Raw genomic sequence first — 23,197 nt, 5'->3', positions numbered from 1 at the left:
AGAGAGAGAGAGAGAGAGAGAGAGAGAGAGAGAGAGAGAGAGAGAGAACCAGGAACACACTCCAAACTGCAAGATACAACAGGTGATGAATTAGACAGTAGGTGCAAGTGGTACTACACTTAAGCCTAAATAGCCCTGTGATGAGATGGAACTGATGGATGCATACACTTTAGCAAGGGCAGCAGGAAGAAGGAGGGGGCCTGAGAATGTGGGGCACTTCACCCTGCTCTTTGCTTTGGACTGACTTTCACACTGCATATAAGTGTAGGTGTGAACCAAACTACCTCCCTTTGATGGAGACCCCACTACACTGTGTATATCAGGAAACAGGAGCCCTTCAAAGTGTAGGGGAAAACCAGAAAGAAAGGCCTATCCATAAAAGGAAAAGAGACAGATACCTGAAGTAGAAGTTTCTGGTTGGGTCAGGTGATACAGATTCACATGGTATTTGTTTTGCTAAGGCAATACCTGTGGGAAGACATGTGATGTTTGGAGAGTATAAATGGGACTCAACAGACAGTGATGGTGAGTTTGCATAGCTAGCTTTGCAATGATTCATTGGTCTCAGAGTCTTCATCTTTGCTGTGCTATCACACTTCAGAGTTTTGTTTTGTTTTTATGTGAAAGTGGATCTTAATCTGTAGCAAAGCCTGGCCTTGAACTCTTAGCTATCCTCCTGTCTCAGCCTCTCAAGTGCTGAGATTACAAGTATAAGGCATCAAGCTCAGCCTTCATTCTTTTTTATGTCTGAATTATATTCCATCACAGACTTGAACACCAAACACATACACTGGGTACCAGTTAAGTGCAAGGCAAATGCTGTGAGGAACTGGTTGAGATGTCTCTTTAGGTATAAGGCCTTTTTTCCCCCACAAGACAGGTACACTGGGTAGCAGCTAATGGTGCATGGACAGTTAGTTTTTCTTTTATGAATATTTCTGATATAGTAGGGAGCAAAATAAATAAATAATAACATCAAATTTCAGTATGAGAAATTCAAAATGATTTTAGTTTTCTTTCAGTCCTCTGACCTACAAATGAGGTTAGAAGAGAATGCCTCTGACCACCTCTCTCTCTTTTCAACAAAACTTGGACTTTCAGCAAATAACTGTATCTAGCTGGAACTTTGCAGTATTTTGCACTAGCGTGTTTAATTTTAATTCCCTTCTATTTATACTGTTATAAGTAGAAGTTTAACTATTTCCTATTTAACATTTCTTTTCCCATAAGATTATTTGCACTTTGCGGGGCGTGGTGGCACACGCCTTTAATCCCAGCACTCGGGAGGCATAGGCAGGCAGATTTCTGAGTTTGAGGCCAGCCTGGTCTACGAAGTGAGTTCCAGGACAGCCAGGGCTATACAGAGAAACCCTGTCTCAAAAAACCAAAAATAAATAAATAAATAAATAAATAAATAAAATAAAATTATTTGCACTTTAAAATGAGCTAGCATAAAGAAAATATTATTTAGATAATATGCAGATTTAAGAAACTATATTAGTAACAGAACAGTGCTTGGAAAATACCAGCTTAGACATGGCATTTAGTGTGGTTATCATGTGAATTTTATTCTGTTTGATGTGGTACTTCAAAACCATGCCCTCCAATCATTACTTGGTATCTGCGTTAACAAATACATTGATTTAAAATGTGTCCCAATTATCCCAATTTTGAGTAGAGGCCAAATGAACACCCACACACAATATCAAAGGTTTACAAGCACACTAAACTCTGATGTCTCAACGTCGTCGCTTAGCTTATTAAAGAACTCAGACAACTAAATTTGTTCCATTGAATGCAGAAGGCAGAAGATCCCACCTGAAATAAAAAGGGAACTGGATTCTTTCACAGACAGAAAGTTTCTACTACACTAAGTTAGCGAAACAAAATCAACAAGAAATGTCAATAAGTGTCTACTTCCTAAATTGAATTTGATCTTTTTATGTCGGTACCATAAATAGGAAACCAAGCACTCAGGTTTTCAGGAGGTCAAAGGGAAATTTCCCCCTGAGCTGGAAGGAGTGGCTCTACAGCTTCTCACCTAAGTCACAACCACTCACCCAGGTCCAGCCTCTTTGCATAAACCACACCCCTCCTGCCTCGACCCCTCCCCGTAAGCCCGCCTCGCTGATTGAGGCCCCGCCCTCATAGGGAAGCCGGGAGCAGAAGCCACACCCCGGGCAGAAGCACACCCGGCGTGCTCCGGCTACTTCTCGGTATCTCCGCCTATCGTGCCTCTTGCGTGCTCTGAAGATGGCGGCAGCTGCGGGAAGGTTGCTCTGGTCCTCGGTGAGTGGCTGGCAGCTGGGCAGGCGCATGACACAACAGCGACTCTGGCCGGCACTTGTTTCCAGGACCGAATCGCGCACTCTTAGGTCTGCTGGCCACTAGCCCCTATGGGAGGGAGTTCTCAGCTCCGGGACCTCTAGGCCTCCTGCGGCCAGAAAGGCCCTAGCGCCTGCGCAGGACAGCCTTTCCACTATCCCTGTGGGTGGTGTGCTCTCCAAGTTCTTGTGCTCGAGGGTCCCCTTGCTGTTTCTTCACTAAAGCACCTAGGCCTGGCTTTTGAGGCCAGTATGTTGACTACTGTGTTCTAGGGCCTGTCACCAAATATGACCTTGGCCAAGTGACGCGTGTGTGTGTGTGTGTGTGTGTGTGTGTGTGTGTGTGTGTGGTTTTTCGAGACGGGGGTTTCTCAGTGTATCCCCTGGCTATCCTGAAACTCGCTCTGTAGACCAGGCTAGTCAGGAATTCACAGAGATCCGACTGCCTCTGCCTCTGGAGTGCTGTCTGGCTTGACTTCACATTTCTGATCCTCAGTTTTTCCTACATCTCGACATGGCTGTGGGCTCACACTTAAATCTGAGTATAAACAAAGTAACGGGAGTAAAAACAGTAACAGGAGCCTCTTTCTACTCCCACACTCAGGCTGGACTCTGCCTTGGTATCTGCTGTTCTCTACTAGCAGCCTACTGTCCTCTTGCCAGCCATCCTCCTCTCCTTTCTCATCGCGGGGCTCAGCCCCCAATTCCCTGTCCCATGTTGGACATCAAAGTTGAGCAAACACTACTAACCTTGAGCTCGGGCCAAACACTCCCAGTGCATGAACTTCACCCTATTCCTTGACTGAGAGCCTGGAAGGGCCTTTTTCTGAGAAAAACCTTGATGTGGCTACATGATATAGCAGATAGCTCCAGGTGGGGGAGGGTACAACTACTCAGCCTGGCTTAGCCTTCCTGAAATTTTTTCGAGATTTTTATTCTTGAGGCTATATTCTTATGATTTTCTTGTAGGCTCAACCCATGCTCTTAATTTGATATGGTATCTGTTTCATTGGGAAATGGGTCGTTAACAAAGGACCACAGCAGCAAGGCAGAATTCAGTCACCCATTCAGAAAGCCTTCCTAATTGAAAGCATTTTTCTTTCCAGGTTGCTCGTCATGCAAGTGCTATTTCCTGGAGTATTTCTGGCTCAACGGTTCTTAGGCCTGTTGCTTCTAGAAGAACCCGTTTGACAGACCTACTGTGGTCTGTCTCTGCCCAAGGAAAGTCAGCCTTTAGCACCAGTAAGTGTTACTGTGCTCTAGTCACACCCAAGTAAAGGGAACCTTTATTAGTCACTCTGGACCCTGGCTATACGTGAGGCTTGTCCTTGGAGATTTAAAAAATGCATATGAGAATGATGTAGAGATCTAAAAGGAACTGTTAGGAACAGTGAGTCCTTGGCAGTGTCAAAATTTTAAAACCTATGTTTAAGAAAATGGAAGCCAGTGGTTGAGCCACATGCCTTTAATACCAGCATTCAGGAGGCAGAGGCAAGCAGATCTCTGTGAGTTAGAGGCCAGCCTGGTCTACAGATCAGAAAACCTTGTCTTGCAGAACCAAAAAGGAAAAAAAAAAAAAAGTTGCAGGCTAATCAGGGTATGGAAACAACAAATAAACAAGACCTCTTCCCACCCCCCAAAGAGTAGAAAAAGCTATAATCTAGGAAAAAGAAAATATTTGTATAATATACTTAACAAACGCTATTTCTCTAAGATACCTAAGTTACTAGATAAAATGAGTATACGAAACACCACTGAGCTCTACCTTTACCCCGCCCCAGGTTTGAAACATGTCCTGTATCTGCTCTTGGTTTCTTTCTGCCATGCCTCAGTGCCTCTCACCAAGATAACTTAACTACAGACATTGCTTCCATCAGTCTTATCATTTTGATGGCCTAATCTTCCTGGAAACATCTGTTTTCCTGCATTAGAGCATCTCAGACTCTGTTCTCTCTACAGTGAAGAGCTACTCTGGCTGCTTGTTGCTAAGGGTCCTTTTATGACCTGCTCTGAGTTTGTTTTGAGTTTGTTCCTTTTCCCTGTGTATTGGCCCCTCTTGGTCAAGTCAAACAGTGCCTTTGGGCAGTGTCCTGTGATACTCACACCTTAGTCTGAGCTAACTCCATGTCTAGCTGCCTTCTGCTCGCTATTGCCTTCCTCCTCTTCCTTTTGTAGTTCCAAGGGCATTTCATTTCTTCTAATTTTTGTTCTTTAAAAAAAGCTTTTCTTTAGTGTTGGAGTGATAGCTAAGTCAGTCAGTAAGCTAGCATAAGGATCAAAGTTGAACCGACCTTCAGAACTCACAGCAAGCCTGGCATAGTAGTATTCAACGGGTCCAGCACTTGAGAAAGAGGAAACCACTAAGTCCTTGGAGCTCAGTGCCAGCTACCCTACCCTACTTGGTGAGCTGAGTTTATAAAAAACTCTTGTTTTGTTTTTTAGGTTTTTCAAGTGAGGATTTCTCTGTATAGCCCTGGCTGTCCTGGAACTCACTCTGTAGACCAGGCTGGCCTCGAACTCAGAAATCCGCCTGCCTCTGCCTCCCAAGTGCTGGGATAAAAGGCGTGCGCCACCACTGCCCGGCTATAAAAGACTCTTTTATTTTTTTACACTGTAGCTGTCTTCAGACACTCCAGAAGAGAGAGTCAGATCTTGTTAAGGATGGTTGTGAGCCACCATGTGGTTGCTGGGATTTGAACTCTGTACCTTTGGAAGAGCAGTCAGGTGTTCTTACCCACTGAGCCATCTCACCAGCCGCCTAAGAGACTCTTAAAAGAGAGAAAGGGTTTTAAAAAAATGGTAGATGTCTTCTGAGGATCTGTGTGTCCTTCATCCTTCATGTTCGTGCTCACAAGTGCACATGTGCACACACACACTCCTCCCTAGCACTGAGTTGAGTTTGTGTATACTTTGGAACTGTGCTTTAGGGGAAAATTACTTTACCTAAGATGTACAACTGACGTGAACCATCTTATTGAGTTAAATTAATAACTTATGTCACCAGTTATGGTAAATAGTAAGTTTACTTGATATCTTCCAACAAAAGGAGTTTAAATAAAATCATGCAGTACTTGATGTGGTGGATGACAAGCTACATTCAGGTGTGTGGTCTTTTTTTAGGTTCCTCTTTCCATACCCCTGCTGTCACCCAGCATGCGCCCCATTTTAAAGGTACTGCTGTTGTCAATGGAGAGTTCAAAGAGCTGAGTCTCGACGACTTTAAGGGAAAATACTTGGTGCTTTTCTTCTATCCTTTGGATTTGTAAGTTTGATTCTATAATATTTTCATGTCCCTCTAAGAGCTGGTATTAATCTCTAACCCACGCTGAAATTCCTCTTTTAGTGGAGAGGAAGATTCTTTTTTGTCCACTGTCCTTGGCCATCTGTACCTCATATAACCATAGTGGGAGGAAACGTTCCCCCCCCCTTTTTTTCATTTGTTTGTTTGTTTTTGAGACAGGGTTTCTCTGTATAGCCCTGGCTGTCCTGAAACTCACTCTGTAGACCAGGCTGGCCCTGAACTCAGAAATCCTCCTGCCTCTGCCTCCCAAGTGCTGGGATTAAAGGCATGTGCCAGCACTGCCCAGCCCATCCTTCCTTTTAGGAGGAGTTATAGTATGGTTCTGTCAGTTTTTCTAGTGGTCCTGGGGATCAAACCCTGGGCCTTGTGCATACTAGGCAAACACTCTTACTGGATTATACTATCAGCCTTTAATACAGTTCTGTCTCACATACTTTTGATAAATGGTTCCCTAAGCCATTCTAAACTTTACAACAGTCTGGGTGGAAGTAATATAATAAATTTATTTATTTATTTATTTATTTATTTATTTATTTATTTGGCTGGAGAGAGGCAGTGGTTCAGAAGTTAAGATTACTAGCTGCTCTTTCGGAGGTCCTGTGTTCAATTTCCCTGGTGGCTCACAACCATCTGTATCAGGATCTGATGCCCTCTTCTGGTGTATTTGAAGACAGCAACAGTGTAACTCATACATAAAACAAAATAAAATGAGTTTTTCATAAAGTTACTTTATTTAAAAGTACAGGTTTTCTTTTAACTCTTTAAACATGCCTCACAACCCCATTCATTCATTCATTTGTTTGTTTACTTGAGGCAAGATTTTCTCTGTGTTTTGGAACTCACTATAGACCAGGCTGGCCTTGAACTGACAGAGATCCGGTTTGACTCTCTGCCTCCCCAGTGCTTGGATTAAAAAAGACACCACCACGCCCAGATTGAAGCTTGCTTTTTCCCTTTTTTTTTTTTTTTTTTGGTCATGGTCTCCATATGTAGGCCGTGCTGGTCTGAACTCACAGAGATCCTCCTGCCTCTACCTTCAGAGTTCTGGGATTAAAGGTGTATGCTACCACACCCAGCACACCCAGCCCATTTCATGTTTTTCACCCCCAAGCAAATCAATTTAATTTTAGACTACTAACTGTTGTAAGTTTTTGTTTTTATATGATTTAATGAAACTTTCTTCCCCCCACCCCCAGCACATTTGTGTGTCCTACAGAAATTGTTGCTTTTAGTGACAAAGCCAACGAATTTCATGATGTAAACTGTGAAGTAGTTGCAGTTTCAGTGGATTCCCACTTCAGTCATCTTGCCTGGATCAACACACCAAGAAAGGTAGGTTGGGTGACAGTCACCTTTCCTTGGTTTTATTTTATTCTTTGGTTTCACTTCTACTTCACAAATAATACTGACCACACAATAAAAACATTGTATATTTATGGGATACAGTGTGATGTTTTGATGTTTTATTTATTTATCTTTGAGCAGGGTTTCTCTGTATAGCCCTGGCTGTCCTGGAACTCACTCTGTAGACCAGGCTGGCCTTGAACTCAGAAATCCACCTGCCTGTGCCTCTGCCTCCCAAGTGCTGAGTTAATCTCAGCATGTGCCACCACTGCCCGGCTAGCCTTTTGAGCTTTAGTTTCCTCATCTTTAAAATGGTGGAGATGGGCCATTGAAGTTAGTCGACAAGAAAAGTACTTGCTGGGCAAACCTGACAACCTGAGTTCTGTCATTGGAGCCCACATAGAATGGAAGGAAAGAACTCCACAGAGTTGTCCTCTCACCTCCATACATGTGCAGTGCCTCGCTCGAGAGTGCATAAACACACACGCATACATACACACAAACACAAACATGCACACAACAACTAATACAAGATAATAGATACTGGAAAGATGACTCATCAGTTAAGAACACTGCTATTTTTTAAGAGGACCCAGGCTTAATTACCAACATCTACATAGCAGCTTACAACTGTCTTTAACTCCAGTTTCAGGGGACCGCATACCCTCTCCTGGTCTTCTCAAACACTGCATGTTTATGGTGCACTTACATGCAGGTAAAACACTCAAACACGTATAATAAAGTAAGAAGGAAAAAAAAAATAAAGTAAGAGGGAATTAAGGTAAACATAATTTCCTTGTGTGCATTTACTGTTACTTGCCACCATCATTGTTGGTTTTAAACACTGGTACATGGTTCAGACCCTGTTGGACCACCCGAGAAAAATGGTCCTTTTTGCCTTTTTATTAGAATGGTGGTTTGGGCCACATGAATATCACACTGTTGTCGGATATAACTAAGCAGATATCCCGAGACTACGGAGTGCTGTTGGAAAGCGCTGGCATCGCACTCAGGTAAGAGCTGTTCTTAGAGACGGGTTGGTTTTGCATATTTTAGTGTCATCTTGTTTCTTAAAGATTTATAAAGACTCTAGTAAAGCATTTGTCAGTTTTGGTAAAACTCAGGAAGAAGTACAGGTTTGGATCTTTGTTGGTAGTTTTGATTTTTGAGACTCTGTGTGTGTGTGTGTGTGTGTGTGTGTGTGTTATTTATATACATAGATTTATTAGAATGGCTTACAGGCTGTAGTCCAACTAGTCTTAACAATGGCTGTCTAAGAATACTGTAGTTGATCAGTCCATGATGCTGGATGTCTCAGCTGGTCCAGGAACTTGTAGTAATTATTTACTCTCAATTCAGGATTTCTACACTGTCTTGATCATTCAGTTCCCAGATAAATGACAACCTTTATATTTATAATAAACCCTTTATAGCACTAGACCTGGGCAGATGTCTACCCTCTAAGCCATTAGAAATTACTTCCCCATCAATAACCCTTAGTTGTATCTTCCATGTTCCATCTGACAGCTCTTAACTCCAGTTGGCCAGCCCTCATGGCATGTTTTCGTGATTCTTACCTTGAGTCGTCTTGTTCTCTCTCCATCTTCTCTCCCTCCTCTCTGGTCTTCCTCCTCCTCCTCTTCCTCTTCTTTATTTTTATATTTGAGAATTTAGTTTTCATTTCAACAGCTGCTTTAACAGTTGGGAAAGAGGGCAGAGTATGTTCACAGCTTTTACCTAGCGTGTAAGAAGCCTTGGGTTCAATCTCTAGAACCGTATACACTGGATGGCAGAGGTAGATCTCTGTGTTCTAGGCCAACTTGGCCTGTGTAGTAGTGGTAGAACTGTGTAAAAAGACCCTGTCTCAAAGGAAAAACCAAAAGGGATTGTGAGGTGCTATAAAGATGATTTCAGGGGTTGTGAGTGCTCACTGGGGTTACAGAGGATTAGAGTTTGACTTTACAGCCACCTGTAACTCCAGCTCCAGAGGATCTAGCACCTTCTTCTGTACTCTATGGGTATTTGCATACATGTATACACAACAAACACACATAAATAAAATCTTAGGAAGTTCTAAATATTTATTAGATGCAGCTTCAATCTCTCCCTTTTACATATGTGTGATCACATTACCAGAGTCTGATATAGAAGTCCAAAGAATGTACACTAGATCACTGTGTAAAAGTCTTTATTGTCTCTAGTTCATTCTTTTTAGGTATCATGTATCACATTAGGGATACAGCTTTGCAATGTTCCCATAATGTATGCTTTCCATGGTGGCCTTGTATTATCAGAGCATCTGTCATTACTAAAAGGTGATAAACTTTTTTATAATGTTAATTTCAGGTTGGGTTTTCTTTTTCTAAGATTTATTTTTAATTATGTGTGTGTGACTCTGTAAAAGTATGTACATTCGAGTACTTGCCCTTGGAGGCTATAAAAGGATGTCAGATCCCCTGGAGCAGGAGTTACAGGCAGTTGTGTGGGTTCCCTTCCAATGGGTTCTATGAACTGAACTCAGGTCCTCTGGGTAGACACAGTACAAACTATTAGTTGCTAGGTAGTCTCTTCAGTCCCTAAAACTCCCCATTATAAAGCCTTTGACAACTTGATGAATTTACTAATAGGAGAATAAAGACATAAAAGGAAAGAAATGAGTTGTTGGCGCTAGTCCTGTTAATGAGGGTAAATTCTGTGCAGAGGTCTCTTCATTATTGACCCTAACGGTGTCGTCAAGCACCTGAGTGTCAATGACCTTCCGGTGGGCCGCAGTGTGGAAGAAACACTCCGTTTGGTAAAGGCGTTCCAGTTTGTGGAGACCCATGGAGAAGTCTGCCCAGCCAACTGGACACCAGAGTCCCCTACGGTATGTTGTTTTCCTCAGAGCACCACGCCCCAACTCCAGGTCTATCAAGGGAGGCACAAGAGGTGCTGACTGAATGTGGGTTGGTTACACTTAGATGGACAGTTTCTACTGAGGCTGGTAGTTAATTTTTATCTATATGTTTTGAACAAAATAGGCTAATCTTCAAAAGTGAAGAAATTTTAGTTTAAGACTGAGAGCTTGGGCCAGATGTAGTAGCACACACCTTTTATCTAGATGAAGAGGCAGTGAACCATTTTTGAGTTTGAGTCTAGCCTGGTCTACAAAGTTCCAGGACAGCCAGGGCTATTACACAAAGAAACCCTGTCTTAAAAAAAAAATTAAAAATAAAAATAAAATTTAAAAAAAAAAAAACAACAACCAAAAATTGGGATCTTTACTATTATGAAGTTCCTCCTAAAAGATTTATTTATTTATTTATTTATTTATTAATTTTCAGATCAAGCCAAGTCCAACAGCTTCCAAAGAGTACTTTGAGAAGGTCCATCAGTAGGCCATCCTATGTCTGCAGTTTACCCGAAGCTTTTCAGGCCAAAAAAGAGCCCCAGATGGAATCTTTCCGATGCCTTGAAGATTATTTATAGAATGGCAAAACCTCATTATGTTTGTGTTTATAAGTACTGCTCCACAGGCTTCATAATTTTAAGACAGGTTCAGGCTCTCTAAAAGTGGCTAGCTGCCTCCATAGCTGCCCTTAGGAGGGACTTCTTGATGGCTAACCAGTTCTCCCCTAGCTTAGTCCCCATTTCTTGAATCATGTCTTTAGAGGGTAAGCATTCTTTCCCTTAGCCTGGCCTGAACCTTAGTCTACAGTGAAGTAGCACATAGCACCAGTACTTAGTGAAATGAAGTAGCACATAGCACCAGTACTTAGTGAAATGAAGTAGCACATAGCACCAGCACTTAATGGAAGCTTCTTCTGATCAAGGTCCTAAAATTTCCTTTTGAATTTTTGTGAATTATGTTGAATTCCCCCCCCCTCTTTAATTGTAGTCATTAACTCACAGTGTCCTTGTGTGTTCTGAGGTATTGATGAGGTATAATCATGAAGGACTATGTCTAAGCCAGTGGTTTTGTTTCTAAAACACCATAAGTCGTTTTCTTCAAGAGCTGGATGTATAGAATAAAAATAAATAAATATTTGCGTTTTTGACTGTCGAGTCAGTTTATTCTAGGCCACCGCTCCTCCTTTGATGACTTAGCTCAACAAATATTTGTTTATTGGGCATTTGACACAGGGCTGGCTACACTCTCAAGAAACTGAAACTTAGTAGGCAAGACTGATACCTACTTTCATTCATTATTTTGGTAGCTCCTGCAATGAAAAATATATGCCAGGTTGGCCTTTGGAGGCATTGGAGTGAAGAAAAATGAACCTTTGTCTTTATGCACTTGATTCTAAAAGAAAGGCCAATAAACAGAAATCAGGTACTTGCGGGGTTGGAGCAGTATTCTGAGCAGTTCTGAGCAGGTTTTTCAGGAAAGTCCTGAGGGAAAATTTTTTTTGCGTATGTAAAATGAGGGTAATTCTATCTATTGTATATCACCAGCACCCAAGGCTAGAAGAAAGAATTTAAGTTGAGGCTCATGGTTCCAGATTAGTTCATGACCTGCATGGTAGCTGGCAGGAATGTCACTGGAACAGAGCTGAGAGCTTATATCTGATCTACAGGCATGAGATAAGACACTCAAGTGGGAATGAATGGTGTGTGTCCAATCCCATCCCTGGGGCCTCTGACAAGGCCACACCTCCTGATCCTTCCAAACAGTTCCACCAACTTAGGACCAAGCATTCAAATATATGAGCATATGGGATCTATTCTCATTCAAGCCGTCGAAGGATGGAAGGTGCTTCTAGGCAGGGAACACGAAGGAGGTCATGCCACTAGAGCATTAAGGAAAATGGCAGTTAGGGACCTAAAGTCCCTCAGGCAAGCTAAGGAGTAGATTCTAAATGTGATGGGGAATATCTGTGGAGGAGATTGTGGCTCATGCATGTACGTATCCAGGAAGATCAAACTCAGCCTGGGCTACAGTATGAGATGAGACCTTGCCTCAACTACCTTCTATATTCCCTCAATAAGAAAAAAGTGACAGTAACTTACCCTAAAGATCATTCTGGTTCTTTTGACTGTGGGACTTGCAAAGTGGTAAAGCACAGAGAGCCAGATGGACTGGATTGGTGACTCACTGAAGGGTAGAGCCAATCAGACAATGCAGTGTGCTAAAGACCATAATGCTACCACAAGTGCATATCTTGGCATAATACGAATACTAAGGAGGGGTCCTTTTACCCATCTGTGGAGAGAACTGCTAAAGGCTATAGCAAAGTGAGCCAGGTCAACTAAGTGACTGAAGAGAAGAGCCATATAAACTAGCAGATAGGAATTCCTGGGTGAGAAAGGCAAGGATTGATAACCTCTAGGTGGTGGTCATGGCTACTACTGGCCACCTCCAATGGGTTCAGCCTGGCTCAGCCATTCCCTTCAATCTAAGCAAGCCCCTAAGATTAGCACAATAACTATCCCTTTTACCAGGTGAGAAAATAGACCTGGAGATACTGACATGACCAGAATCACTTAACTATAAGTGTTGTGCAGGGGCTCCAGTTCTGCACTCTGGAGTCCTGCGGAACACCATGCATACTCTATCCTGAGACTGGAGAGATAGAATTCAAGAAGGCAGGAAAGGCCTATTTGACTCTAGTTGATTTGGCTTTTAACCAAAGTGGATTTGACCTGTTGATACAAAAAAACAAAACAAACAAAAAAACCTCTTAAAGAAAATAAGAGTTTATTCTGGAGCTATTTTAAGTCATCATAGCCTGGGAACACAGGTTTAGGTTACTCCAAATCTCACGTTCCCATTCACGTTCTCATGTGAAGCCATTTCACAAAGTTTGTTATAGCTTTGCAGAAAAGAGAAAGTCATAAATCAAGGAAAGCTTTAAAATACATTGGTGGGTACATCAGAGAGGCAGAAGTACATCACTATGCAGGAAGCTTTCACATAAGGTCAAGATGCTATTTGATGCCATCCTTAACTTTTGATTTGGTAGAAGCTAGTTGCCTGCCAAATCATCAAATTCTAAAAGGTTTTATCTGTTGTCATGAGAAGTTAGTTCTGACACAGAGGTGGACAAGGAATGGCTGCTCTGGAGGGCCAGAACTTAGTCAAGGTAATTCACCTCTAGGCCACAACTTTCTAGTCTCTCCACACTACTGAAATTTTCATCAACAAAACCAGTTTCTGCACTCCTTTCAGTTTTCATCACAGACCCAATGCTAGAAAGAAACCAGTTAAAACCTAACCGGTCTGGCTGTGGGTTTGGCACACTCTACCCAGATCCAACTTTTTCACACTTGCTTCAATAATATATACTTTTGGAACTCTCAAGACTTTTTAATAAATGGCATGATAATTTTATTTTTCACTGCACCACAAAAATTATGTAGCTGGCTCTGGCTTGACCCAACTTGTGTACACTTGACTTTGTATACAACAGGTTTCAGGGGTAATTGCGCCTGATAAGCGCAGGCGTGATGGTAGAGAGGCTTTTGCATCAGTTACACTATCTTTCTTACAGGGTCACTGCCAAAAGTGGATACTGGAAGTGGGAGTGAACGCTTCTGTACCCGGAACCTTCGGATTCTTCTAAAGGAAAGGAAGTCGAAGGACTTGGCCTATAGCAGGGGAGCGTTCGGGTTCGGGGCGGGACACGCTGGTAAGCTCCTCCCCTTGCGTTGCAAAGCAAACCGGGCCTGCATCACCCTCGGATTTGTTCTGGGAAGAGGAGAAGGCGATTGCCGGCGTTGCCAAGGGCGTAGTGGCGACGCTGTCCAAATGGAACCCAACCTGCAGTTCTGGATTTCCGAACGCCAAGTACTCCGGGGCCGGGTGTTAAGGGCGGGAGGCTGTCCTGGCCAGCATGATCTTGACAGGCTGCCCTGCGTCATCATGACTTTCCTCTAAGAGATGGTCTTGGACCGAGTAACTCACTTCAGGTTCCTGTAGTGCTGAGGGAAAACAAACCCAAGTTCTTCAGTGGTCCACGCTCTTGCATCTCTTACTTAGGTCCTAGGCTGGGTTGGAGAAGGGCACAAGTCACTCTCATCCAATGTAGGGCCTCACTAAGGAGTTCTAGTCCTCGGTGAGACTGCCCTTGCCAGAGTTCCTAGGTTTGCTTGAATCAGCCATTCAGATTAAAACCTCACATATACCCTGCTTTAAGCAGGTCAGAGGCTGGGAAGTCACTATTGGGTAGTAATCATATTAAAAACTTTTAAAAGAAACAATTGTCAATCTTTTTTTTTTTTCGAGATGTTGTTTCTCTGTGTAGCCCTGGCTGTCCTGGAACTCACTCTGTAGACCAGGCTGGCCTCGAACTCAGAGATTCACATGCGTCTGCCTCCCAAGTGCTGGGATTAAGGGCGTGCACCACCACTGCCCAGCACAACTATCAATCTTAATGACATAATTAGTCCAAGCAATGCCAAATAACATTTCAACATGTAATAAGAAATAGATTCTACTATTCTACTTTTTTTTTTTTGTACAAAGACTTTGAAGTTCAGTGTGTAACCTGTGCAGGCAGTCTGGCCCGGTTTCATTTCTTGCATATCCTCATGGAGCCTCAAGGCTCTAAATACTCTATTAGAGGCCTTGACCTCAAACTAAGCTTAGCCCACCCCTGTTCGTGGAGATCCAGAACTTAAGGCTGGAGCTGTTTCGAAAACGGGCAGCTTGTTGGAGCAAAACACACCTCCTTCGCATGTGAGCTGAGCTGTAACCCTAGCAGAGCCCTTGTTGGGCTGCCTGCCTTATTGCTACAGTTAAGCCTTATAGTAGCAGAGAAAGCCAGAAAACAGTCAGGTGTTTCTAAGTCATTACCTGGAGGTCATATGGGGATATGAAGAGAAAATATGAATCCCAAATTCTAGGTTTTAATTCTGAAAGGAAACTCTATCCCAAGTGGTTAGAGGAGATACATTTTGTAAAAGTCAGATTACTTACAGTTCTTTAGTAAGTATGCTCCCACCAAAGTGAACTGTGACTACCTTGTTAAGTCTTATTTCTTTTAACTTCTCTCTGGTGTGTCTCTTTCTCACCATCTTCAGGCCTTTTTTCGAAGATTTTGTCAGTGGATGGATTTATTAGATCCTGTAAACATGTTTATTTCAATTGTAAGTATGGTTTTGTTTTAAGAAATGATGAATTTCATGCTTTATTTTGAAATTTGAAATAATAGCCTACACACACATATATATATATATATATATGTATATATACATGTGTGTAGATTATTATATTTTGAATTTTTGAGTGAGGTTTTTGGGTTGGAAGAATGATAAGTTAAACATAAGTCTGTTGAGCAGAGGATACCATACCTGGGCTGGACGCCGCTGATTCGAAGTTTATCCAGATCAGTCTTCCAGCCAGGAGTCAGTTGCTTGCCATAGAGGCTGAGGGAGGATTGTAAATTCGAGCCATTTGGGTTACATAATGAGTTGTTTCAAACAAAACCCATCCAACAAGACTATGACAGAGCTAGTCCCTTGCTTAACCAAGGTTAAGAGTTAGGAGACTCTCTGGATGGAGTGTCTAGAAGAAAAGGGGTCAGGAAAAGGAAATGTAAGTATAGGCCAAGGCTTGGGAGTGGACCCTCCCTCAGTTTCTAGTCTAGGGGGTCCAGGCATATTTGCAGGGTCTCATAAACTGGTGCTGTTTCTACAGTGCCAAGTGATGAGGTTTGTGTGTCAAGTGGTCTCTTGGTGGCCAAATAGTAACTAGCCAGAGAAGTCATATGTGGTGGGCAAGATTATTAGTTCTGGGCATGGCTGACTGTCCCAGTAAAAGACAAGGATTTGAATCATTGTGGCTAGAGATGAAGAGGAGTTACCTTGCCACCATAATTACTCTTCAGAGACAGAGCATAAGGGGTATGCCAGTATTCACACTCTAGATTTCTCTCACCCATTTATTTGTGTTAAGAGCCAGAAAAGGAGTTAAATGCGTAGTAATAGGGAAACATACAATACAGTATTTTATGTAGTGGAATTCCGACTAGTCACTAAAAGTGTGAACTGGTTATCAATATTTTATTTAGTGGAAATGCATAGTATGAATGATGTTAAATGGGAGAACAGGAGGCTCAAAATGTAGCTCAGTGGTGAGCTACCTGCCTATCAAAGCTCTGGGTTCATCCCCAGCACTGCAAAAACTCTTAGTAAACAAATGAGAAGACAGATGTCTGTGAGACAAGGTGCAAAGTATATCACATATGCAAATTATAAAAAATACTATATTTATTTATGGGTATATGTATCCAAGTATATATACATAAGTGTATCTATGGGCTAGAAGATTACACCCTAAACTTATTATAGTCTGGTATCTCTGATAGAATGAGGAGGGGATGAGATAGAGTAATGGTTTGTTTTTTGTTTTTTGTTTTTGTTTGTTTTTTTTTGCAAAGACTTATTTATTTATTTTATGTATATGAGTACACTGTAGCTGTCTTCAGACACACCAGATCCCATTACAGATGGTTGTGAGCCACCATGTGGTTGCTGGGATTGAACTCAGAAAGAACAGTCGGTGCTCTTTCAGACAGGGTTTCTGTGTAGCCCTGGCTATACTGGAACTCACTCTGTAGACCAGACTGGCCTCGAACTCAGAGATCCACCTACCTCTGCCTCCCAAATGCTGGGATTAAAGGCTTGTGCCACCACTGCCCAGCCAGTCAGTACTCTTGACCACTGAACCATCTCTTTAGCCTATAATGGTTTGTTTTGGAAAAATAAAATAAAATCAGAAACAAATATAACCAGATAGTTCACAGTTGTTAATTCTGGGTAAGGTGTTTTATCGTATAATTACTCTTTGTATTTTATGTATGTTCCTAAAAATTAAAAAAAAAAAAGTGGTAAGGAACAAAACTGAACCAGCTAGCCATGGAAGTGGGTGAGAGGTTAGAGATTGCCAGGGCTCTGGTTAGGAAAGCAGTTGACATCCAGAAACCAGAGAGATAGAGGCTTCGTTGGGGGCTGCTGGAGCTGTTTAGGAAGCTAGAAGGTCTAATTCTGAACAACACACAGAATTATTATTATATTGAAACCCAGGGACACATCTTGAAATCAAGTGTGGAACTGGAGGGCCGTGTGCTGATGGCTGTGTTTTAAAGATGAGAATAAGCACAGACTATGTTGAGATTGTTGTCTGATTTCTTGATGTCTATTTACAGGGAAGCATAGAAAAATCACGACAGTTGTTGTTTACCACTGAAGATGCACCCAAACACTACCTGGATAACCAAGTGGTATGTCTCATGTGCTTATATGTGCACAGATGTGTGTGGTTCAACATGGTTTTACCTTGCACAGAGTGAAATGAAATAGTGTTTGGTAACTAAATCTGTCATTGTATGTATTGCCCAGGGGAATCACTTTACAAAAATTGTCATTAGAATTCTGTCTCATAACCCAGCTAGAGCAGTGTTCTCCTAACTAGTGTTAATTCTTCATATATGGTCAGTTCCTGAAGTCCCATAGCAAACTCAGAATCCACATTCCATTGTAGGCAGTATTCTAATGCAGGGTTGTGTTGCTGTGAGTTGGCACAGAGTCAACAACATAGACTCCGGGAGCAGGTGGGAAATGCTGCAGCAAGGTCATGTGATCACTGCTGCAAGCCCCTTTCATACCCTCCACCCATGCTCCCATTGGTCCCAAGAAAGCATCTCTTCTAAACAGCAGTTCCTGATGGGCTGGCATTATTTGCATTAGCAATCCTTGTGTTTTAGGCAGTCCCTCAATTAGGTCCTCCTGCAGGAGATGCTTTTGCAGCTGCATGGCCCCCGCCATAGAGGTGGCCCTGCTGTTCCTGCTATGGGGTTGTATTCCTGCCAGTGAGCTCAGACCAAGTATTTTTTAATCTATCTTGCTGCATAAAGGGTTTCTCAAATTCATAAACATTAGCCCATCAAGACATCACATGGAAACTGGGCAGTTGTGACACACACCTTTATGCTCAGCTCTTGGCAAGCCAAGGCAGGCAGATCTGAATTCCAGACAAGCCTGGTCTACAGAGCTAGTTCCAGAACAGCCAGGGCTACACAGAGAAACTCTGTCTTGAAATTCAAACCAAACAAACCGTGGAAAGCTCACACTAATTTTGTTTTTCTAAGAACTTGCTGAAGCCTCTGGATGGACAGATGGCTCTGTAACAAGTGGTAGGGCTGATGGCATTGCAAAGTCTTTGCATGCCATCTCTACTAGGGGACTGTTCTAGACCCACTGAAGGGCTGTTAGATGACAATCCCCTCCATGGTGCTGGGACTTCCTAATGTTCTTGGCAGTTTCTTCATAAAGCTCATCCCTTGGCTTGTTAGCTTAATTTTTACTTATTTGATTCATCTGGTACATTCGTTTTGACTTACTAGTCTCTTTATACTAGCCTACCTATCTGAGTGGTAGTATAAATGTGACATCAGGAATTAAGACTGGCCAAGAGATTCTGTTTGCTGTTGAACCACCTTTAAAACATGATGCATCTTGTTATCTCTCTTTAGATTAAAGACGCATGGAATAAGAGTCTTGTAAGTTTCGGCTCCTTTATACTTATTGGTTTTCTAAATAATAAAATCCATCATCCAGCTAACCGCTTCTTCTGTCCCTTTGAAGTCAACTGTGCACCCTGACAGCAGCAAGTTGATCCCCTATCTTTTTCGACCTGCAGGTGAGCCGGTTCTCTTGTTCAGGAGTAGGTGGAGAAGGTGTGGCATATAGTAGAAAACTGTCTACTTTATTTTCCTTTACAGGGATTGATGATGGAAATTCTGGAAGCCATAGCTTTAAAAGAATACTTGAGAGGGGCTGGGAAGTGGTGTAGTCAAGTACCTTTTGTGTGTAATTATGAGTATCAGAGTTCAGATTTCCAGCACCCTTGTAGAAAGCTAGGCATGTAACCCCAGCACTTGGAAGGTGGAGACTGGAGGATCCCTGGGACTCAGAACTGGTGAGCTCCAGATTCAGAAATAAGGTAGAACTAGGAATAGTGGCACACACTTTTAATCCCAAAACTTAGGGAGCTAAGATAGATCTAAGATCTCTGTGAAATCAAGACCAGCTTAATCTTCATAGCAAGTTCCAGACCAGCCAGGGCTATATAGTGCAACCTTATCTTAAACAAAAAAGGTCGAGAGTTATTGAAGAAAACACTGAATTTGTCTTCTAACATCCACATGTACATTCATATACATTCACATGTACCCACCCACTTACATGCACACACACACACACACACATACACACACACACACACACACACACACACACACACACACACACACACACATGAACTGGGATGTATTTCAGTTGATAGAGTGCCTCCCTAACATGCACAAAGCCTTGGGTTTGATTCCTAGTGCCACATTACATAAATTGGCATATCATGGTACAATTCTGTAATCTTAGCATTTGGGAGGGGACACAGAAAGATTAGGAGCTTACACCCATTCTCAACTACATAGGGAGTTTGAAGTCTGCTAGACTACATGAGACCCTGTCTCAAAAAAAAATTTTTTTTAAATCTAGAAAGATGAACAAGAGTCTTTACCATTTACCATCAGGTAGAGGTCTGGAAAAGCTGGCAGGTGTCTTTATGGGTAGGTCTTTCTATGCTCTGGTCTTAAATTTTCTGCAATATGCACTCAGCTCTGTGTTTGTGTGTGTGTGTGTGTGTGTGTGTGTGTGTGTGTGTGTGTGTGTACGGAAGCCAGAGGGTGATACCTGATGTCTTCCTTTATTATTCTTTACCATTTTAAAAAAGTTGATATAGGGCTTCTCACTAAATCAGGAGCTTTTAGATTTGGCTAAGCTAATAGACCAGTAAGCTCCAGAGATCCATCTTTCTCTGCCTGTATAGACTATATCTGGCTTTTTATGTGGGCACTGAAGATCTGAACCCAGTTCTTCATGTTTATGGCACAAGCACTTTACTTGAATGAGCCATTTCCCTATCCCTATAGATGTTATTTTTATTAAGAAAAAGACAATGTCCCCCAACGTTTGAGTCCTTAGGGGGCTGCAGAAAGTTCTCAAGGGATGTTACCCCTTCAAGACTTGTCTGCCTAGGTAGCCATGATCATTAACACACTGCTTTTTCCTATAGCTTTCCTGCCTGTGACAGCACCCATGGTGAGTTCCTGACTGCATGTGTATCCCTCCTGCTCTGGAACTCTAATAGATAATTATAGGTCCTCCTGTGACTTTTGTCTAACTTTTTTTTAATATCCACATCCCTATTCCACTTAGCTCAGTAAGGCTTTGGACTTCTCAAAAGCCCATGTCACAGAGTCATCCTTTCTTTGAACATCTACCATACATATGGCACTGTAGGTCAGTGAATTGGGAAATACTTCTGGCCACAACCTTAATGGAAGTGTCCATTACTTTCTGTGTTAATCAGCTTTCTGCTACTTTAACAAATACGTGAGATAATCAGTGTATAAAAACAAAATTTCAGGCTGTTGAGATGGCTCAGCGGGTAAGAGCACCTGACTGCTCTTCCAAAGGTGCAGAGTTCAAATCCCAGCAACCACATGGTGGCTCACAATCATCCTTAACAAGATCTGACTCCCTCTTCTGGAGTGTCTGAAGACAGCTACAGTGTACTTACATATAGTAAATAAATAAATCTTAAAAAAAAAAAAAAAAAAAAAAAAGAGGTGTAACTTAAGGGACTTTAAAAAAAAAATTTCATACACCCACACAGGAGTGTTAGAGCTGGAGAGAATGCTCAGTAGATAAAAGCTCTTCTGGCTTGGGCGGTTCACAACTGTATGTAATTCTAGTCCCATGGGTATCTGAAGCCAGCCTCTGGCCTCTGTGGGTACCTTCACTCATGTACACATGGTACCACATTAATTATATGTAACTACATACATATAATTAAAAATAAACTAATTCTTTAAGAAAAGGAACATTAGAGCCAATGAGATGGCTCAGCCAGGCTAAGTCCCTCAACCCTGTTTTTGTCCCCAAGACCCACTTAATGGAATGAGAAAGCTGACTCCTGCAAGATGTCTTCTGATCTTTCTGATACTCACAATAAATAAATGCAGAGAAAAAAAAAACCAGAAAGTTTATTTGGGCTCCTAGTTTGAAGGCATCATTCCACGTTCATTTGGCCCCTTTGCTTTTGAGTCCTGCAAATCAGCACAGAATAGTAGGAGTACATTGGGGAATGGGGTGCAAGGCCAGTTACTTTATGGCACCCAGTAGACAAAAGAAATAGCGACTAGGGTTCCACAGTCCCTTCCAAGAGCATGTCCCCAGTGAACTGAAGACATCCCTTTATAGATAACAACTTCCAGTGTCACCCCAAGCTGGAGACCAAGCCTTTAACCCATTCATATTCAGCTAATGTGTCTCTGGAAGATATTTCTGATGAAACTATAGTACCTTTCTCACCCCAGTCCACCGCCAAGCATCTCCTCACTAGAAACTGGGACACACACACACACACACACACACACACGCATACACAGTGAGGCCATCACATGCTGGCTGTGCTTCCTCTACCCTTATCTTATATTTACCTTTCCCTGGCAAAGGTAAGTTTTTTGGTGGCACTGCTATCCAGTAGGCCTTGGAGATCGCATTGGTGTAACTCTCAGATACCACTGGTTCAGGGGTAGCTAGGTGCACACCAACATGGAGTTGTCCCCTGGCTGCCAGCTATGTGTCCACTTCCTACTGTGCCAGCCCTAGGGGCCTTGATCCTGTGTCTTAGGGTTTTATTTGCTGTGAATAGTTGCCAGGACATGGCAGCTCTTATTTAGGAAAACATTTCATTGGTGCTGGCTTACAAGTTCAGAGATTTAGTCCATTATCATCATGGTGAGATGCAAGCAGACATGGTGCTGGAGAGGTAGCTGAAAGTTCTGGGCCTGGACCTGCAGGCAGCAGGAAGAGATAGTGGGCTCCTGTGCCTGGCTTGAGCCTCTGAAACCTAAAAACCCACTCCTCAGTGATACACTTCCTCCAAGACCAAACTTCCAATTATGCCACTCCCTATGATAAACGTTTATGAGGGCCATTTATATTCAAGACCACAGTCCTGTATTACTGGGATCTGCTTTTGTTTCTAAAGGTTCTGCCTCCACATCAGAGATGTATAAGCATATTCTATTTTCTTCTTCAAAGGTACTTCTGTTGATGATGCCAGACACTGGAATAAAGTCCATCATTTTAACTCAGGTAGTAGTACTTTGAATTTCGTGATTTGGGGGTTCTTTTATGCTTGAAACCAGAAAGTGATCCAGTGATTTCTCTTTCTGTAGGGTTGCTTGTACGGATACACCACAGCCTTTAACATCACCAATGGAAATGACAGTTATGTAAGCATTTAATAATCCTAGGAAGATAGGATTTGGGTTTTTAAAAAATTATCCTTGCAAAGCAAAACCATAATAACTGCTTACTATGTATGTTCTTTGATTTTTCCTTAGAGTCATGGACCAGTAGAGAGAACATTGTTGGGAGCAGGGGTGTTTGTGTCTTCAACTTTCTTTGGAGTAGGTGTTTTTGTACCTATTGTTCCAGTTCATCTCTGTTGCTCTGACTAAAAGTAACTTAGAGGAGAAAAGAGTTTATTTCATCTTACATTTCCAGGTCACAGTCTATCACTGAAGGAAGTCAGGGCAGGAACTCCAAACAGGAACCTGAAGGCAGAAATCCTTGCTATTCCCCACAGCTTTACTTCTGACCCAGGAACTCACTCGCAGCTATGAAGGTCAGCAGGAACCATGGAAGATACTGCTTGCTACTTGGCTTGTTCCCTGGCTCATGCTTCCCTGGTTTTCCTATAGAGCCCAGGCCCACCTGCCTAGGGATAGGGATGGCACAGTGGACTGTGCCTCGCACATGAAACACTAATTAAGACAGTCCCTTATAGATATGGCCACAGACCAATTTGATTTGGACAGTTCCCCAGTTGACATTCTAGGATACATGAGAAATCATTTTTATTTCTCAAAACAAAAACAAAAGAGAAAGGAAGGAAGGGAAGAAGAAAGAAACTGATTCTAGTTACAAATTTTGTTTCTGTTCCAATGTGTAAATTTAGAATGTATGAATAGAAAATATGAGTCAGTGTATTCCTGTATCCTCAGAGTCATCACACCTGCTAGCTAGTCTAAGTTTCTAGACATGTATGGTGGGTTTTTGCATCCAGGGTACTAACCAAACATTTATGAATGCTTTTTCTTTTTCTTTTTTTCTCATTTTTTATTAGATATTTTCTTTATTTACATTTCAAATGCTATCCCGAAAGTTCCCTATA

The 23,197-nt window shown here is 42.1% G+C and overlaps 2 protein-coding genes across 3 annotated transcripts in view; both read left to right on the top strand.

Annotated features, from left to right (window-relative positions):
* The first annotated feature begins 2,175 nt into the window (after positions 1–2,175).
* Prdx3 (peroxiredoxin 3) lies at positions 2,176–10,993 on the top strand. Its single transcript, XM_021207030.2, has 7 exons — positions 2,176–2,289; positions 3,431–3,566; positions 5,445–5,586; positions 6,822–6,957; positions 7,879–7,982; positions 9,670–9,835; positions 10,293–10,993. The coding sequence occupies exons 1-7, from the start codon at positions 2,254–2,256 to the stop codon at positions 10,344–10,346; spliced, it is 774 nt and encodes a 257-aa protein (XP_021062689.1). The 5' UTR covers positions 2,176–2,253; the 3' UTR covers positions 10,347–10,993.
* Positions 10,994–13,466: 2,473 nt separating this feature from the next.
* Sfxn4 (sideroflexin 4) overlaps positions 13,467–23,197 on the top strand; it is a 24,763-nt gene continuing 15,032 nt past the window's right edge. Inside the window, exons 1-9 of one of the 2 annotated variants that reach the window (XM_021212078.2) lie at positions 13,467–13,735; positions 14,971–15,036; positions 17,097–17,171; positions 18,423–18,449; positions 18,535–18,589; positions 20,024–20,049; positions 22,060–22,113; positions 22,197–22,253; positions 22,365–22,430. In XM_021212078.2, the coding sequence (XP_021067737.1) occupies positions 13,697–13,735; positions 14,971–15,036; positions 17,097–17,171; positions 18,423–18,449; positions 18,535–18,589; positions 20,024–20,049; positions 22,060–22,113; positions 22,197–22,253; positions 22,365–22,430 (465 nt within the window). In that variant the 5' untranslated portion in view covers positions 13,467–13,696. The remainder of the gene's footprint in view (positions 13,736–14,970; positions 15,037–17,096; positions 17,172–18,422; positions 18,450–18,534; positions 18,590–20,023; positions 20,050–22,059; positions 22,114–22,196; positions 22,254–22,364; positions 22,431–23,197) is intronic. The other variant, XM_029531440.1, reaches the window with a different exon arrangement.

Source organism: Mus pahari, chromosome 1 (assembly GCF_900095145.1).
Source record: "Mus pahari chromosome 1, PAHARI_EIJ_v1.1, whole genome shotgun sequence".
NCBI classification, from domain to species: Eukaryota; Metazoa; Chordata; class Mammalia; order Rodentia; family Muridae; genus Mus; species Mus pahari.
This window is presented reverse-complemented; position numbering and strand designations above follow the sequence as displayed.

What these genes read in the sequence shown, in the direction of transcription:
- Prdx3 (XM_021207030.2), top strand. Translation starts at nt 2,254, where the DNA reads ATGGCGGCAGCTGCGGGAAGGTTGCTCTGGTCCTCG. An exon ending in TTCTTCTATCCTTTGGATTT is followed by an intron (nt 5,587 to 6,821) that starts GTAAGTTTGATT and finishes CCCCACCCCCAG; the next exon opens with CACATTTGTGTGTCCTACAG. An exon ending in AGCGCTGGCATCGCACTCAG is followed by an intron (nt 7,983 to 9,669) that starts GTAAGAGCTGTT and finishes AATTCTGTGCAG; the next exon opens with AGGTCTCTTCATTATTGACC.